This window comes from Micromys minutus (assembly GCF_963924665.1).
Source record: "Micromys minutus genome assembly, chromosome: 12".
NCBI classification, from domain to species: Eukaryota; Metazoa; Chordata; class Mammalia; order Rodentia; family Muridae; genus Micromys; species Micromys minutus.
Genome location: NC_137981.1, coordinates 23,034,560 through 23,052,716, shown reverse-complemented (window position 1 = coordinate 23,052,716; position 18,157 = coordinate 23,034,560). Strand labels below are relative to the sequence as shown.

The following is an 18,157-nucleotide window of genomic DNA, read 5'->3' as shown; positions in this document are numbered from 1 at the left end:
GTCACTTGCCTCTGGGTACCTGCCCATTTGCCTTTTCTCACTGTGCCCCAGCTTCTTCTGGCCTGGGATTGTTGCTATAGAGAGATTCTCTCCCTCCCTCAAGACGGGGTGATTCAGGCAGCAATAAGCTGCTGAGGGCTGGGGCTGGGGCTCCCTCTCTAATCCCCAGCCTGTGTTTATCCTGTGGCTTGGATGGGGGTTGCAGAGTGATGAGCAACTGGGTAGCCGTTGGACTTACTGGACAAGCAGGACAGAGCACTCCTGGGTCAGGCACCTGCCTGGGCCCAAGAGGAGCCAGAAGTCATGTGGGTAGCCCTGGGCATGCTCTGGCTCCTCACACTTGGGGGACCTCACCAGGCCTGGAGCTTCTGTCCCTCTCAATGCAGCTGCAGCCTGCACATCCTGAGTGACGGCAGCAAGGCCAGGTATGGCGCCAGCAGATGTGGGAGTGGGTCACCAAGCCTTCTTAGGTTCATCAGCTAGGCAGGGTTGGGAAGGGTTGGATGCCCAGCAACTGTCCACTTACAAATCTCCTGCTCCACCCCCCTGACATGCTAGATTTGGGACCCTTGAAATCTGAGATGGAGAGAAAGCTGTCCGTTTGGGGTCATCCTTGGTACATAGGGAGTTTATTCTGCCCAGGAGGATATGAGACATGAACTAGCCAGGCTCCAGATGTTCTTCCTGAGCCCACCTTCATATTTCTGCTAGGGAGAGGACCCCCTCCATGGTCCAGAGGTTTCTTTCTTATCTCTATATTTTTGCTCTGTTTGCTTTCTTCCATTTTCATCTTTGTACCTCCCTGCCCCTTCTTTCTCAGGCATCTCACATGCTCATGTCTGACCTCCACAAGACACACAGTCACATTCGGGTGATTTTTGCCTCCTAGCTCATGGTGGGATACCTGCCCCTATATTCCATGGACTTCCCCTGCTACCTCCCTCAGCCCAGTCCTTGATTTTTCCCTCCTGCTTTCTTCTCCTCCTCATGGACTTTTGAAGCCAAAGCCACTGTAGTTGGTGGCCATTGCTTTTCTCAAGCAGCTCATCTTCTTCCTTTTGCCAGTGAGCTTTAAGGCACCTTTTTTTTTTTTAACCTTCTCTGGCTTAGTCAGTGGGAAACTTATTTTCTAACCCCAGTCTCCCACTCAGGGATTTTCCTACCAATTTTCCAACCTTCTGGAATCCATCATCCTTTTTTCTTTGTCTTGAGTGAATCCTGGAGAACCACTGATGTTTTCTGATCATGGAAATAATATTATTGGAACTACCTTTTTCACATGATCCTGGCAGTGCCGGGTTGATTGAGGATGGTGGTGGCTGAAAAGGAAACAGAAATCCCATTTAAAAAAAAAAACTTGTATATTCTAGAGAAAAGAAAGCATTGTGTCTTTGACATGTTTGATGATTTAAATCATATGGAAAGTAAATTTCTCACTAAGTTAGACAGGCTGGCACTTCATCAGCCTAGAAAATGACCGATGACTAAGGACAGCGTGGTATGATTGCTTTTTGTCACCCTGGTCACAAAGGTGACACTATCCTCAGAGAGCAAATGCCTTGAAGTCACATGCCATTGGTGATGGAACCAGTGCCAGAATCCACAGATCTAATTTTAAGACTCTGGAAATTCTGCCATTCGTGGGGAAACAGGAAAATCAATCATCTGTATAGGGTATCCTTGGAGGGCAGTGAGGCCACTAGAGGCTGTGGGCAAGCCCAAGGTCTCTAGTTACCACAGACATGGACTGTACACTGAGATCAAAGCTCCTTTTGTATGTAAGATGCCTTCCTCAGCTCTAAGCTTGCAGAGTGCCATCCTAACACTTTCTGGTTCACATTCAAATTCTGTACATAACATGTGCTCCTCTGGGAATTACAGTTGCAGATGTGTGTATTGGGTGGTGGCTGGCAGGAGCAACACCTGCATCTAAATAGATGTTCCCTCCTTTCTCTTAGTGCCCAGTTGATTTTAGCCTCTTACAACCCTTTATATTCTTTCTTGACCACCCCCTACCCCTGTTTAGGAACAATTTCCCTACCAGTTTCCTTCCTTTACCTGTACCCAAACCTTCTTCCTTGCTAGCATCCTACCCTGTATTAGGGTCTCTCTTGCTTGGCTAGATTATCAACAGCAGTGGACAGGCACTGTGGCTTTGTTCTGGGGTGCGCTCTCTTTCCAAGCTCCCAAGCTTGGAAACATTTACGTGAGCACCACCTATGAGACACTGCAATTGGTTTCTGTGTTAACAGGCAGATCTGGGAACTCATAAGGAAGGGATCTTTGCTCAAACATTCCCCATTTCTGTGTCCAGGACAGTGGTGTGCAGCGACCCTGACTTGACTCTGCCCCCAGCTTCGATTCCTCCAGACACCTGCAAGCTGCGCCTAGAGCGAACCGCCATCCGCCGGGTGCCAGGAGACACCTTCAGGCCTCTCAGCCGCCTAGAGCAGCTGTGGCTACCCTACAACGCTCTCAGTGAGCTTAGTGCCCTCATGCTCAGGGGTCTGCGACGCCTACGAGAGCTGCGGCTGCCTGGGAACCGCCTGGTCACTTTCCCCTGGGCTGCGCTCAGGGACACTCCACAGCTACAGCTCCTGGACCTGCAGGCCAATCGCCTCTCGACCTTGCCGCCTGAGGCTGCACACTTCCTGGAGAACCTTACTTTCCTGGACCTCTCCAACAACCAGCTGATGAGGCTTCCGGAGGAGCTGCTGGACACGTGGGCAAACCTGAAGACCCGGTCCTTTCTTTCCGGACATCTTGTCAGGCTTGTCTTAGGTAATCAAGGTAGCATCCTTCATCCGGAGCCATTCAGGTGCATCTTGTGGTCTTGGGCAACTATCGAAGCTACTGAATCATGTTCATCTTCTACACCTGGGGGAAGATGGACTCATGCTGACATTAATCATAGGTTTAATCGCTCAAGAAAAACCGAGAATTCATATTTCAGCATTAGAAATAAGAAAACTGAAACTCAAGAGGTTCTCCAGTCACACACCCAGTGTACGGCCCTGTTAAACTCAGTTTCCCACCTAAAGATGGAATGAGTTAGTAAAATTTATCAGCCAGACCCCTTTTCTCTTCTATCCCTTCTTGCTCTAAAACACCAAAGTTTTACCAAATAAACAGGCAAGCCTCTGTTGCTCAGGGCACCTGCTTGCTCTTAGGGCTGACAGGCATAGCGTAGCTGGAAAGGGCTGGAAAAGCCGTTCAAAACAAGACAAAGAGGCTAATGATTCCTTTGTGCCTTTTCCTACCCTAATCTCTTCTCCTGGGGGGGAGGGACAGCAACTGATTATCACATTTACTTACAACTTCCTTATCTTTTACAAGAGATTTACCTGTGCACACAAATATATACTTACACACACAAAGAAGAGAGGCTCCGCACAGTGTTTTATGTGTTTGCGTACCACATGTGTCTGGTGCCCTCACAAGCCAGAAGAGGGCGCGGTGTCCCCTGTACCTGGAGATACAGGGGGCTATGGACCTCCACGTGGGGGCCATATCCGTGGAAGTGCCCTTAAACAGAAAGTCATCACCAGCCCCGGGCGTTAACTTTTTGAAAAGCCTATTGTACGTATTAATTGGCATCGAATTTCTCATCATCCAAACAACACATCTGTGAGGTCTTTCTAAGTAACTGCAAATGAGGCAAGTTCATGTATTAAATATTTCACAGTAAAGCAGCCACCCACCCCAAGGCCTTTAAATTGTTTCCACTGATTCAGTGACACCTTTGGTGCCACAAAAACTATTCTCAGCTGTGTATGTTTTTTAATTAATTAGTTAAGTTTTTACATCCTGATCACAGTTCCCCCCTCTTCTCAGTCCCTTCCCCACCTCCCCTCTGTACCCTTCATCCACCTCTCCTCCGTTTCTCTTCGGAAAACTGCAGGGCTCCCATGAACATCAACCAGCCATGGCATATTGTGTTGCAGTCGGACTAGGGACATCCTCTTCTATTAAGGTTTAACAAGCCAACACTGTTGGAGGTGGGTTCCCAAAGATAGGCACCTGAGACAGTCAGCCTCTGCTCCCACTGTTAGGAATCCCACAAGAACACCAAGCTACACAATTGTAACATACATGTACAGAGGTCAGTCCTATGTAGGTTCCCTGGTTGGAGGGTCAGTCTCTGTGAGCTCCTTCAGGGCCAGGCTAGTGTATTCTCTGGGTTTTTTTTTTTTTTTTTTTTTTTTTTTTTTTTTTTTTTTTTTTTTTTTTGTGGTATCCTTGACCTCTTGTCTGCCACGTATTCTTAGTATATATGTGCAAATGTCGCTGAAGTATAGAAGGTATGAAGCGGGTTTTCCAGATAAGATGGTACATATGTTCAAAGTTTACAATCAATTTGATTGTGTCTAAAAGGGCTGGCATAAGCTTCAGTCTTCACCACTTGCATGTGAGATATTCCTGTGGTCACTAAGCAAGGCTGCTCTGCATATTTATGTGTATGTAGTATGTGGATTTGTATGCTTACACGGTTATGGGCACATGTGTGTGCAGGTACACATGCATGTACATAGAAACCCGAAGTTGATGTCGGTTGTCTTCTACAATCTCCATTTTGATTATCAAGGCAGGGTCTCCCACTGAATGCACAGCTCATTGGTCCAGCTAAGCTAACTACAACAATGTGCCCTAGAAATTTCCTGTCTTTGCCTTTGTAGTGCAGGGAATACAGCCTTCTACCATGGCTTTTATTGGGAAATCCAACTCTGGTCCTCATGCACATCCAGATGGCTTTAGTCACCAAGCCAGTTGAGTATCTTTGAGTAACTTGTCATCCTTGATTCTGTGAGTACTTTAAATAAATGAAGAAAGGAACAGTGAAGAGAACCAGTGCCGTCCAGGAGAATGAAAAACAAGTTTCAGGTCATCTATTTGGAAAGGCAAGGAGCTGTGATTGGAGGTCAGTTCTGCTGACTCTGAGTGGAAAAACCACCTCATCTTCCCAAAGGAGAAATGGAGCTGGTTTGAAGATCTAGGGTTAACTTCTTGCTTATTCTTACTTCCACAGGGCTTCAGGACAACCCCTGGGTGTGTGACTGTCGGCTCTATGATCTGGTTCATCTCCTAGATGGCTGGGCTTCTAACTTGATCTTCATCGAGGCTAGGCTGAGGTGTGCCAGTCCACGAAACTTGGCTGGAGTGGCCTTTAGTCAGCTGGAGCTAAGAAAGTGTCAGAGCCCAGAGCTCCGCCCAGGAGTGACCAGCATCATATCCCCTTTGGGTAGCACAGTATTGCTACGTTGTGGAGCAACTGGAATCCCGGGACCTGAGATGAGCTGGAGGAGAGCCAATGGACAACCACTCAATGGCACAGGTGCGTGAGAAACAAGACTAAGACTTCTGTGCTGAGTGCTGGATCAATACAGCTGCGTCAGCTTCCCAAATGGAGAATGGCCAGCATTTATTAGAAGAAACTGGTATAATCCAGGCTGGGCTCTCATCTGTATGAATATAATTGGAGAGAATGTGCTCATGTGCTGAACATCGATTATTATATCAATGGCTCTTTATCCATCCTGTTACAGCGTATTAGCCATGTTATTATCAGAAACTCAGAGCCCATGTTGGGAGCAATACAACGTTGACTTTTAGGGAGAGAACAACTCCTAGTTTACTTAATATTTTAGCAAGTTTTTTTTTTTAAAAATAGTAATCCAGAATCATCGGGAATAATTAGTGATGGAATTGCCATATGGGTCCAATCTTATGTTAAGTAAAGTATGTCCATTATGTTGTTAACTTTAAAAAGGAGGTAAGGTTGAGTTTATAACCTTAGTATTTGGGAGGCAGGAAGATTAGAAGTTCAAGGGCAAGCTTAGCTACATTAGGGGTTAGTAGACTGAACTACATGGGACTTGCTCTTGGAACCACCCCAAGCCTTAGCCAAAAATAAAACAAAATTGTAGAAGGCCACCAGATTAATTTGTTCATGAAAACAAAAAGTGCTGAGAGATAATTGTTTTCCCCCTATTACACAGCTCATATGAAGAAGCTGGGGTCCCAGTCCGTCTGGCTATGGCTTCATAGTGTGTGTGAAATGTCTACTCTGGCTGAGTTGTGTGGGCGGAGAGGGCTTATCTCTGTTACAGCAGCAGTGGGGACAAGAATCATAGTTGTATACATGCAGATGATAAGTTGAAAACAAATAATTTCTTGCACCTAACTGGCAAAATCTAGTACCACACTCAGCTTTCTTCTGGCTCCCTCAACAAGACTGACAACTGTTACCCTAGAATAGGGGGTTTGGACTAGTTTACAAAGCAGTGCAAAAGGCTTTACTGTGTAAAAACACAAAGGTGAAGGAACTTAATAGACATGTCCACGGGGTTATGCAGGGGTGGGTACAGCATTTCCAGATTATCCTCTGCCTTATACTCATGTAACTACCCCCAACACACTTGCCTGCCTCCCTGAACTTTGCAACTCTCTAGGGCCTGAATAATAAACTATGGGTACCTTAGATTTAGAAGGCAATTTATTCTTAGGCAGTTTAACCTTGAGTGAGGTGGGCTTGAAGGACTTGATATTTGGTGCATGCCATAATTTTCTTGGGATGACTGGTATTCACTACCTTGTAGACCAGGCACTGTAACCTTGGCCTCGGAAAAGAGCCTGTGAGGACAACACACTCATTCCTCCATATGCATTTTCTCTCCCTAGTTCACCAGGAGGTCTCCAGTGACGGCTCAAGTTGGACTTTGCTGGATCTGCCTGTTGTGTCCCTCTTTGACTCTGGGGACTACATTTGCCAAGCCAAGAACTTTCTGGGAGCTTCTGAAACTCTTATCTCTTTGATTGTCACTGAGCCACAGACCTCTACAGAATATAGTGGGATTCCAGGGGTCCTGTGGGCAAGGACAGGGGAAGGGGCAGAAGCTGCTGCTTACAACAACAAGCTGGTGGCCAGGCACGTTCCTCATATTCCCGAGCCTGTGGCCCTGGCTACTAAACCCTCACTGCCCAGCATAAAAGAGGAGCTGACTCTCCAGAGCTTCCAGATGGATGCCCCAGGGGAGTTCTCCAGAGAGTCATCAGAACACCAGGAGGCACGGATGGTCAGGTCTCTCAAGGTGGTAGGAGATACTTACCACAGTGTGTCCTTGGTGTGGAAAGCCCCTCAAGCTGGGAACACAACTGCTTTCAGTGTCCTTTATGCAGTCTTTGGGCAGCAAGACATGCGGAAGATGACCGTGGAGCCTGGGAAGACTAGTGTTACTCTCGAGGGGCTTGCTCCAAAGACCAAGTACGTGGCATGTGTCTGTGTGCGGGGCCTGGTGCCTACGAAGGAACAGTGTGTCATCTTCTCTACGGACGAGGTGGTAGATGCGGAGGGCACCCAGCGACTCATCAACATGGTGGTGATCAGCGTGGCTGCCATCATTGCGCTGCCTCCGACTCTGCTGGTTTGCTGCGGGGCTCTCCGAAGACGCTGCCACAAGTGCCGGGCTGGGGACTCTGCGGAGGCATCTGGGGCCTATGTTAACTTGGAAAGACTGGGCCACAGTGAGGACGGCTCAGAGGAGCTGTCCAGGAGCAGCCTCAGTGAAGCCGACAGGCTTCTCTCTGCGCGCTCCAGCCTGGACTCCCAGGTCTTGGGTGTCAGGGGAGGCAGACGCATTAATGAGTACTTCTGCTGAGTCAGCACTAACACCTGCCGCCCCTCCCCCCCTTCATACTCATACACTTACCTTCACACCTTACTGAGTGCTCAGTCCCCTTGATTGTTTGGGTACTGGGCTACTTGTACCTTTACGTCAACAATAGTTAACACAGTGTTTTAAGCACCTACTGGGTGCCAGTAAGCATTCATAGGTATCTCCTCACTTAACTTTCATAAAACCATTCACAGCAGGCATCATTTCTCTCTACTTTCCTGGAGAAGAAACAGGTGTCAGGTATTTTGCCTGTATCAGTCAGTTTCTGCCCTCTAACAAACAAAAGCAAAAACCCTGGTATGCCACATTTGGATATGTATTTTTACACTGTGTGTCTGTAGGTTGACTGGCATGGCTCTGCTATGTGTTTTCTATTGGGGCCCAGAGGTAGAGAGCAACAATGGCTACCTGGGCCAGCGTTTTCTCATATGACATAGAGGGAAGAGAAAAGCATGCAATGCCTCTGAATGTCTGCGTGTGAGTCCGACACATTGCGACTGCTCATGTCCATATGGTACCTGCCAAAGACAGTCTCATGGCCAAAGGCAACATTAACAAGGCAAAAAGAGACACTAATCCTCTGAAGATGATGACGGGAGACAAAACATTTTTGAAACAAATTTACTACATGGCCTGCTATAATACTGCCTCTGGGAGCTCCAGCTTTGGACCAGGCAGTCGGACAGTTGGTTCTCCTGAAAAGTCCTTACCATGCTCTAGACCATTACATCATGGCATGTTGCATCTATGCCAGCTCGTGTACACATACACACAATTTCTTTATACATTTGCCATGTTTTTGAACACACACACACACATACACACCTACCTCATCCACAAGTGTCCCCTTCCCCCAGTAAATTCTAACATTTATCCTTTGGAGTTCTTGGAGATAATCTTGGAGACATTCTTGGAGAATTTATTTGCAATAAATTCTAAAGACAACCGCTCTTCTGTTCTCCATGTGCCAGACTGGAGAGAGCCAAGAGGCTTCTACAATAGAGGGCACCAGCACAGTCAGTCTTGTCTCACACCCAGCCCATCTCTGTGGAGGAGACTTTGCAATGTTTTCTGAAATTTGTTTGGTTTGGGAGAGTATCTAGGAGATTTTCTGCTCACCCAGCAGGCTATTAGGAAGAGAATTCTTGCTGAGTTTTGCCTAAGGCAGAAACTGCTGAGATGCTTGTGCACAGAGTGAATGTTTCTGCTGAAAACTCCCTTTACTACTTGTCTACAGAGGAGATGGGTACCATGTCCTTTGGTAATGACTGTGGACTTCTACAGTCAGAAGTGAGCCAAGGAAATTATTTAACTAGTACCGCACAAGATAATTGATATTACGTGAATGCTGACTAGATATAGATCCCATTCCTATTTCTAAAAGGTCTCACATCATGCCCCTAACAGCTCATTTTGGAGGTTGGGATATTTGATTTTACAGATGAGGAAACTTAGGAGTATATGTATAGAAGGGAGAAATTGTTTGTCTTTTGGAGTCCATGTCTTTGACAACTTTTTGGATGCTGTGTCTTTACTCATTATTGATCTTTGAAGTGTAGTCCTCAGAAAGCTCACTATGAAAAATGAATTTTCTTGCAGCCACCGAAACCTGGATTCAGAACCACAAGAACACACATGTATATGAACATTAGAGTCACCAAACTTGATAATTTTCTGTCACTTCCATGAAGGTTACACTTATGGGTCATAACCATTAGCAAGAAAAGCAATTTGGTTGGACAGTAATGGCCTTGTCTGCATCAGGGATCAACATTGTTTTTGGTAAACAAAGCTAGATAATAAGTTTTGCAATCACTGGCATTGCTAATGGAATGAACAAAAGCAATATACACTACAGGTGAATTAATGGGCATGGATGCGATCCAATAAGATGTTTACAAAAACAGACACCAAACTGGAAGCAGCATCCAATTAGCTTTATTGCACTTTGTGTATGAAAACCCAGGGACTTGAAAGCAAAAAATAAAAATAGTATACCCAACAGTGACTGAGAGACAGAGGAGGAGAAAGAGGAAAAAATAGGGATGGGATCAAAATTTCCAGCAGTCTAGGAGGGCTGCCTTCAGGGTATGGGTGATCACTGCATATTAATGGCCATGTATCAACTATCCTTCATGTTTTCTGTCTCCCCTGAGTTTTCTCTTGTAGGGAAGAGTCATTCAGGAGTGCTCTCATGGGGTATTTATGTTACTAAAACTTCTCTGACAAATGAATAAATAAACGGTATCTGGTTTACACGCTAATCTTTTAGTGTGACTCATCCACTGAAAAGTAAATGTTATTTGAATACCCTAGAAAAAAATTCCTGGTCTTTCTGTACTGAATGCCAGCTGCCATTTAGGCTATGGTGATCCTGTGCTCCACTGCCCCTGGGTGGCTAGTTTAGGAGTTGCCAACCAATGTAAATCAGTTTACATGGTTTTATAGCGTCTACATCATATATTTTTCAGACTACAGCATGATAGTATTCATCCTGCCTACACAGATAGTATGTCCAAACTGATTTATTTTCAGTTGCCTTTCCAGGCTGCAGAATACAAACAGACAAAACCAAGTTATGTGCTGGAAAGTGGATATAAGCTGTCATACTAGGCTCTTAATCAAGGGAATAAATGAGCTTGTTCAGAGGGATAGAGCTAAATCTACTTAATATAGTCATCAATTTCCAAGCACTATATTTTGTTTGCTTTCTATGGCCTTGTAGGAAAGGCAGGTCCGGCTTATGGTTTGGCAGCTGCTTTCACATTTCAGTGGCTTAGCACATCATAGCTCATCCTTGTTCAACCAGTCTGCTCATTGAGAGTGGAAAGATGGAGGGAAGGTTGGGTCTGTTTCAAGTACTCAAAGACCTAGGCTATGAGAAACTCCACCATCTGCAATATCAACAGTTAGTAAGGAAAAAACAACACAACTAGAGAATCATGAAGGGTTTTTTTTCAAATATCATGATTTCTAATATCTCAATAGTAAAAATTGGGTCATATACCTTGAATATTTCAGGGGGCTTTGAAATGTGGTCTGCATTTCTATCACTGGCATAGCACACAGCGTGAGTGGTCAAGGGAATATCTCAGAGATTGTTGGCAAAGGACAGAAGGGAAAAGACTTTATCTAGAGAAAATGGAGGATATTTGTCTTCTACCTAGTAGCATGCCCAGTTCTCTGTTTGCTCTAAGCTGTCTCAGACTGACGTATTTGGGAGAGTAAGTGGCACTTTTCAACTGGATATGATATTCTTTCATTGAGAGTGTATTCAGATAAAACAGGAACTGTCTCCCAGCAGTAATTTATCTTCATGCCATAAACACATAATAATTCTTCTCCAATAATTATGTCTTGAGAGAATGCTACAGTTTGAATTCCTAAAGGTCTCATTCAGGAGGGGAGATAAAGATGAAATATCTTCAGATCCTATCTCTCTTTTGATTTCAGAGTCTTGTGATTCTTAAAATTATATTTGGTTAACACTAACAACACTAACCAAGTAAGTTCTCTAGAAGAACCAAACTTAGTGAGTGAATTTATATTTATTTCCTAGTGTATATATCTATTTATATCCATCTAGATATGAATATATGTACATTTATATATACATGTATATATGTACATGTATTTATCTAGATATAGGTATGTAGATATATTTATCCATATCAATCTAGATACAGGCAAGCTATAACATCTAGGAAAGTGAGTAGATCTGAATTTATACTAAGTAGAACGGAGTAGACGGAGAAGATATTATGGGAAAGGAAGAAGATTGTCTATTCTGGGCTGTCATGTTTAGGTGTAAGAGGAAAGAAAGGAATTTACTTGTGCTTTCAAATAGCCATTCACTGAATTATCGGGTCCCATGAAATATGTCTATGCTGTGGGATACTTGGCAAAGGGTTCTGGAGCAAACTTCTCTCGGTGCTAATTCTTTATGGACAAACTGGCCAGAAACTGATGTCTCCGCCAGCCCAACCCTGCACGTGTGCTGCTTTGGGAAAGATATTGCTTTGTGCAAGATCTCCGTGCAGCTGAGTGTCACCTTCTTGTCATTTGAAAGATAATGCCAGCCGCATACCTCCTCATCTCACACAGACTTTGTGCACGCCACAGCACACTCCTCATTTGAATTTTTTTAGCTTGAAAGTAACTGCAAAGATCTATCCAAATGTCTAGTTAGATTTCTTAGGAATGCCAGAAAAATGCATCTGGTATGAGTGGGGATCCTGGGATGTAAGCAGCTTAGCTGGTGACCCATTTCTGCCTTGTTGGTTAGCTACTAAGCGGATTTCTTTTCACTGAAGCCTTTTGTGGGGTATAATGTATATCATGAATTTTACAAGAACTCATAGGATTTTGGCGTTTTCTTGATATGCCCTCATTTAGTAAGAAAGAGGCTGTCACTAGAGAGGATGAATTATGGGGGACCCACTGTCCTGGGTACTTTGTTTTAATTAATCTAAACATTTCCTGTACAAGCTGTGAGATGTTTGCTGATAATTCTTGTTCTGCAGAGGAGACACAGAGGCTCACAGCTTAGAAGATATTTCCCAAACAGGCAGACTCAGAAGCAGAGGCACAAAGAAGACTAAATGAGGAAGTATCTATAGCATTTCTTTTCTCCCCACTGTTATGCCCAGCAAACATGACTTACAGTGAATTTGTGAAGAGTGATAGAGAACTATCTTGTCACAGATGCCATTTACAAGACTGACACTTGCTCCTTGTGGTGTGCTGCAGTGTTTTAGAAAAATCAAGGAAAAGACATACCATTAAGCTTTTTGCCCTGGACCCCAAAGCTTTGCCTTTATGTTTTTAAACTTCCATGTTGGAAGGACACCCTGATGCTTCTGATTCCAGTGATATGAACTGCAGAAGCATCTGTCTTAACACCGTAGAATAAACACATCACCCACCATGCTAGCAGACAGCAAACAAGAAAAACAATCACAGAGTTGCTTTGTTGCTCATCATCTGCATTCACTTCAAGAAAATAATTGGAAATTGGGTTTCCAGGATTCCTTTGTGAACTGTGAAGTATTAGATGCATTCTGGTCAAATCCTGAGCTATGGTACTCAGGATTACGACACCTGATTGTTTCCCTGGCTTCTTTGTAAGAAGCTGAGAGCAAAATAGAGCTTGATGTTTGATGGAAATTTCTCTTTCCAACCTCAAGAGCCACAACTTTCTCACTTTAGTTATGAGACACAACTTCTTGACACGGGCTTTTCCTGAATCTGGGAGCTGGGCTGTAACAGACCTCGGGGCATTCAGAGCTTTAGTGCTGCTGTGCTGACCTACATCTTTATGGATTACCAATAATAGGATTTGCTACTCAGAAGCTGAGACCATACCAACCCAAACCACATAAGGTATTGGATACAGATAAATATGGCTTTTGTTTTTTACTGTTTCTTGCAAGTTCTGATCTCTTGGGTTATACAAGCAGCACTGCCATACTGTTTGCCAGAGTGCACCTGCTCAGAGGAGAGTTTTGGCAGGTGTGATGTGCTGACAGAATTCCACAGGGTGATTGATGTGGGGGTGGAGGAAATTTTCTTTAAAAATGATATGGAGTGACACAGGCTTAGAATTTGTGGGAAATCGGCTAAATCTCCATGGAATTCATCTTGGTTGGTTCTGGAGTTTATCAAGCAGAACATTTTTACCAAAAGCAATCTCTTTTATTTTAAATTTATTATTTTTATTTAATCCCCATGTCTAATGACAGGATCCACCAAATATCACTTACAGGTCCTTTGATGCTTATTAAAGTTTTTCTGCTTTCTTATGCAGGAGCCTTCAGTGCATGTCTACGTCTTTGGGAAAGATTCCAGACAACTTTCCCGAAGAACTCAAGCAAGTGAGAATTGAAAACTCACCTTTATTTGAACTTCCACAGGGGGGTTTTGCCAACATGAGCACTTTGGAATACCTTTGGCTCAACTTTAACAATGTCACTGTGATCCATCTAGGCGCCCTGGAGGACCTGCCAGAGCTGAGAGAGCTGAGACTGGAGGGGAACAAACTCCGTTCAGTACCGTGGACAGCGTTCCGCGCCACCCCTCTTTTGCGGGTTTTGGATCTCAAACGCAACAGGATTGATGCCCTCCCTGAACTGGCTCTTCAGTTCCTAGCCAACCTGACTTACCTTGACATATCTTCCAATAGGCTGACAGTTGTGTCCAAGGGTGTCTTCTTGAACTGGCCAGCCTATCAGAAACGGCAGCAGCTTGCTTGTGGAGCTGAGATTCTCTCCAACATGGTATTGTCGCTGCACAATAATCCCTGGCTATGTGACTGCCGTTTAAGGGGGCTTGTTCAGTTTGTCAAGTCCATTGGTCCCCCTTTCATCCTGGTGAATTCTTACCTGATATGCCAGGGTCCTGTCTCTAAGGCAGGGCAGCTTTTACATGAGACTGAGCTCGGAGTTTGTATGAAGCCAAATATCTCATCTCCTGGTGCCAATGTCACTATCCAGGTAGGAAAGAATGTGACCCTGCAATGTTTGGCACAAGGTAGTCCCTCACCAACCGTTGCATGGAAGTATCCCCTGAGCACGTGGAGAGAATTTGATGGTAAGCCACATGTACTCTCTGTATATGTTTGAGGGCAGTGTAGAGATCTGTTAGGGCTCTGTCTCAATACAGAGGTGTAAACTGTGCCTGTCATAAAGAATGGGTGCAGGTAAGATTGGCTCATATATGCATTAACTCCCTAGAGAAGAGTCCAAGGTAGCATTCTGCTAGCAGCACTGTTTAAAGTGGGTACATGTAATCTCATATATAAATAGATTTACTGGATTTTATGATCTCTCACAGTGTATAAATGTTAATTACAAATATAGTGTTTGAGAACCTTCTAGATGAAAAGAGCACACCATTTTAGAGTCCCAAATTTTCTGGCTAGAACTTATTCTAGCAAGTGTTATCTCCCAGAATTCTTGCCTCGCCAGAATTCAATGGGATGCTTATTGAAATACGATTTATAAGGTCCTGCTCCGGCGATTTGAACTCAGTGAATGGAGGGCCAACAATATTGCATATGTATTTCTGCTGTGTTGTCATTGAGTTATTCCCATAAGATAAGGACGGTAATTCCCACATATCAACTGAATATTTACTTCCTATTAAAGTGTTAACTAGACAATATTAGCTCAAAATTATAATAGGGCTTAGAGAGATTAAATGACCTCCGGAAACCCAGAACTGGGACATGATTTTTTTTTTGGGGGGGGGAGGAGTAGGTTTTACCATTTTCCAAAGCTGTGCAAGGTCTCCCAGGACCATGATGGAGCTGGAAGGACATTTGTAGTGTCTTAACTCTTCCTCTGTCTAAAACAGCTGAAATGGAGTAAAATCTGGGGGATTCAACCAAACCAGTTTTCATAGATGATGGTGAGCCTCTAGGAGGTTTTAAAAGATGCACAGCTGGTTGAATTTTTTACTTTTTTCATTTTTTGATATTACTGTATTGGTGACATGTTAAATGCTAACAGCAGAGAAGGACGGTTTTCTCTTAAAATCAAGTAATTAGATGGGGAATGGTGGCAAACATCTTTAATGCCCACACTTGGGAGGCAGAGGCAGGCAGATCTCTGAGTGTGAGGCTAGATTGATCTACAGAGTGAGATACAGGACAGCTAGGGCTGTCTCCAATAAAAACAAGAAAAGAAAAAGAGAACGAGGAGGAAGAGGGGAGCAGGAGGGAGGGAGGTAAGGAGGGAGAGAGGGGAAAAGGAAGGGAGGGAAGGACAGTGTCTAGCGATGGTCTGTCATCACTATTTTCAAAAATGTTTTATTTATATATTTTATGCATATGGTATTTTACACAGTGTGGCTGTGATAAAACACCATGATCAAACACCTTAAAGAGGAAAGGGTTCATTTGGCTTATGCTTCCTCATCACTGTACTGACATCATTGAATGAAGTTAGGGAAGAAACCTCAAGGCAGAAGCTGATAGATGGAGGAATATGGACGGGTCCACAGAGCTCGCTGAGTCTGCTTCCTTAAAGAAACCAGGACAACCACCCTAGCGGTGGCTCCAGCCCTCACCAATCACTAATTAAGATAATGTGCTATATGTTTGCCTAGAGTCCGATCTTATGAAAATATGTTCTTACTTGAGGCTCCCTTCTCTCCAATGACTCTAGCTGTGTCATGTTGACATAAAACTAGCCTGCTCAATGAGTGTTTTACCTTCATCAGATATGTGCACCACATCCATGCTTAGTGCCTTCAGTGGCCAAAAAAGTGTATTGGATTCCTTGAAGCTGGAGTGCTACCATGTGGGTGCTGGAAGTCAAAACAGGGTCATCCGAAAGAGTGGCCAGTAACCTTAACTGCTCAGATATCTTGCCAACCCCATTATAATCATTCTTGATACTGTGTTATATCTAGAAATAATGACAGGTAAGGCTTACTGACACTTTTCTATAAAACTTGTAGAGTGCATGTTACCTAATTTTCTTGACAAGAAAATTGAGGCTAGGAGAACTTTAAGTATTTTGCCCAGTATGGTATATTTTAAAGGAGTGGGAGCCCTGGCATTGGATTTCAAGGTTCTGAGGAACTATGAGGTAAGAGCTCCTTTGGAGCTCACAATACCTCTTAATCACACCCTTTTGAAAAATCTCCTTAAGTTGTGGTATCAGACTCAGTAAGGCCAAAGTGGGCACAACTAATACTAAAAAAAAATGTGGTCTCCTTAGATAGAAGAATGGGCTCCCCATAATTGCTGCCTCTGAACAAGCATGTATAAGTTATTCAGCTGCTCCAACCCTCAGTATCTTCTAGCAAATTAAATGTTTAGTCTATAGCGTTTCAAGAAAGATAACCCCTGACACAAGAGCATACTTAATAAGTAATAACCATCCTTTCAACACAAGACCTAGAAACCTAGGCATTGCTAGAACTTTCCAGCTGTCTATCAAAGACATGCACACCTTTTTTGTTCTTCTTTTCACCCAGTGTTGGCCTCACCAATTGCAGAAGGGATCATCCTATCCCAGCTTGTCATCCCAGTGGCTCAGCCAGTAGACGGCGGTAATTATACCTGCGTGGCCTTCAACTCCATCGGACGAAGCTCCTTTGTCATCTCACTCTATGTCCAGCCTGCAAAGGCCACACCTGGACTACATTCCCTTTCCACCTCTTCAGAGGGCAGTGCCTATGTTGACTTACGGGTGGTCAAGCAGACAGTGCATGGCATCTTGCTAGAGTGGCTCACAGTGACCAACCCCCCCAAGGAACAATGGTTCACCCTCTATATTGCATCTGATGAAGCTCTGGGAAAGAAGGTGGTCCACATAGGCCCTGGAGTCAACACATATGCTGTGGATGACCTCCTCCCTGCTACAAAATATAAAGCATGCCTCAGCCTGAGGAATCAGCCTCCAGGCCAGGGACAGTGTGTGGTCTTTGTAACAGGCAAAGACAGCGGTGGACTGGAGGGCCGAGAGCACCTCTTGCATGTCACTGTGGTCTTGTGTGCTGTGCTCCTGGCACTACCTGTGGGTGCTTATGTCTGGGCATCCCAAGGTCCATACAACTGCAATGAGTGGTGTTTTCACTGTTGCCCTCTTCACAGGAAAACCCTAAGATGCCCACAAGCAGTGCCACAGTGCAAGGATAGCTCTTTCAAAGATCCTTCAGCTGTCTACGAGGATAGTGAGAGTCACAGAGTCATGGAAGAGGATGAGGAGATAGAAAAGGAGGGTATCAGTTAACACCAACCCACCATGGCATGGAATAGACCTCCAGTTCCTGAATCCAACTTTTCATGACAGCACAATTTGGTTTCAACCATTTAGCAAACAAGTATTTCTTGAGCAGACACTGTGTTCTAATTAAGGTACTCAGTGAAGAGAGTTCAGACATAAGAAAGGAGACACCATATTTATCTTCATAAAACTAAAGGCAATGGAGCTCTGACTTATTAAACTGATAATTCAATTATGCCTGATAGTGGCTAGAATTTAATAAATGTTACTCTTGTATATACACATCCCTATAGGGTTTACACAGAACAACTCCTATGTATTGTCCTGCAAAGGAAAGCAGGAAATTCCTCGTTGTAGGTAAAGAAGCTTGGTCTCAGCAAGGTCGATGATTTGCCCATCACTTAACCAGCCAGTGGCAGGCACTGGTCTACAGAGGAAGGATCCCATTGCTTTACAAAGAGCCAGAGACTGGTGTTACTCTAGCCACTGTGCCCATGTGGGTGTATTGAGAATCAATGGCAGTTGAAATAACATTTTAAAAATGGATGGCAACACTCATGTTGAAATCAATCACCCTTCATTTCCTTAGGTTCTTATCTTTTTTTTTTTTTTTTTTTTTTTTTTGAGGAAGAAGAATTAAACCTTTTAAAATGGAAATCCCCTATTTGTGCTGGAGAGTTTTATGTCAAGTTGAGGAAACTTCAACCAAAAATGCCTTCATAAGATTGGGGCTGTAGAACATTTTTTAAA

At 44.1% G+C, this 18,157-nt stretch overlaps 2 protein-coding genes across 2 annotated transcripts; both read left to right on the top strand.

The window, feature by feature from the left end:
• Positions 1-303: 303 nt before the first annotated feature.
• LRIT1 (leucine rich repeat, Ig-like and transmembrane domains 1) lies at positions 304-7,655 on the top strand (the record flags this gene model as incomplete). Its single annotated transcript, XM_080926064.1, has 4 exons — positions 304-425; positions 2,315-2,781; positions 5,027-5,332; positions 6,679-7,655. 4 exons carry the CDS (start codon positions 304-306, stop codon positions 7,653-7,655), a joined length of 1,872 nt encoding a protein of 623 aa, XP_080782190.1.
• Positions 7,656-13,074: 5,419 nt separating this feature from the next.
• LRIT2 (leucine rich repeat, Ig-like and transmembrane domains 2) lies at positions 13,075-17,413 on the top strand (the record flags this gene model as incomplete). Its single annotated transcript, XM_080926912.1, has 3 exons — positions 13,075-13,184; positions 13,480-14,261; positions 16,656-17,413. 3 exons carry the CDS (start codon positions 13,075-13,077, stop codon positions 17,411-17,413), a joined length of 1,650 nt encoding a protein of 549 aa, XP_080783038.1.
• Between the last annotated feature and the right edge of the window lie 744 nt (positions 17,414-18,157).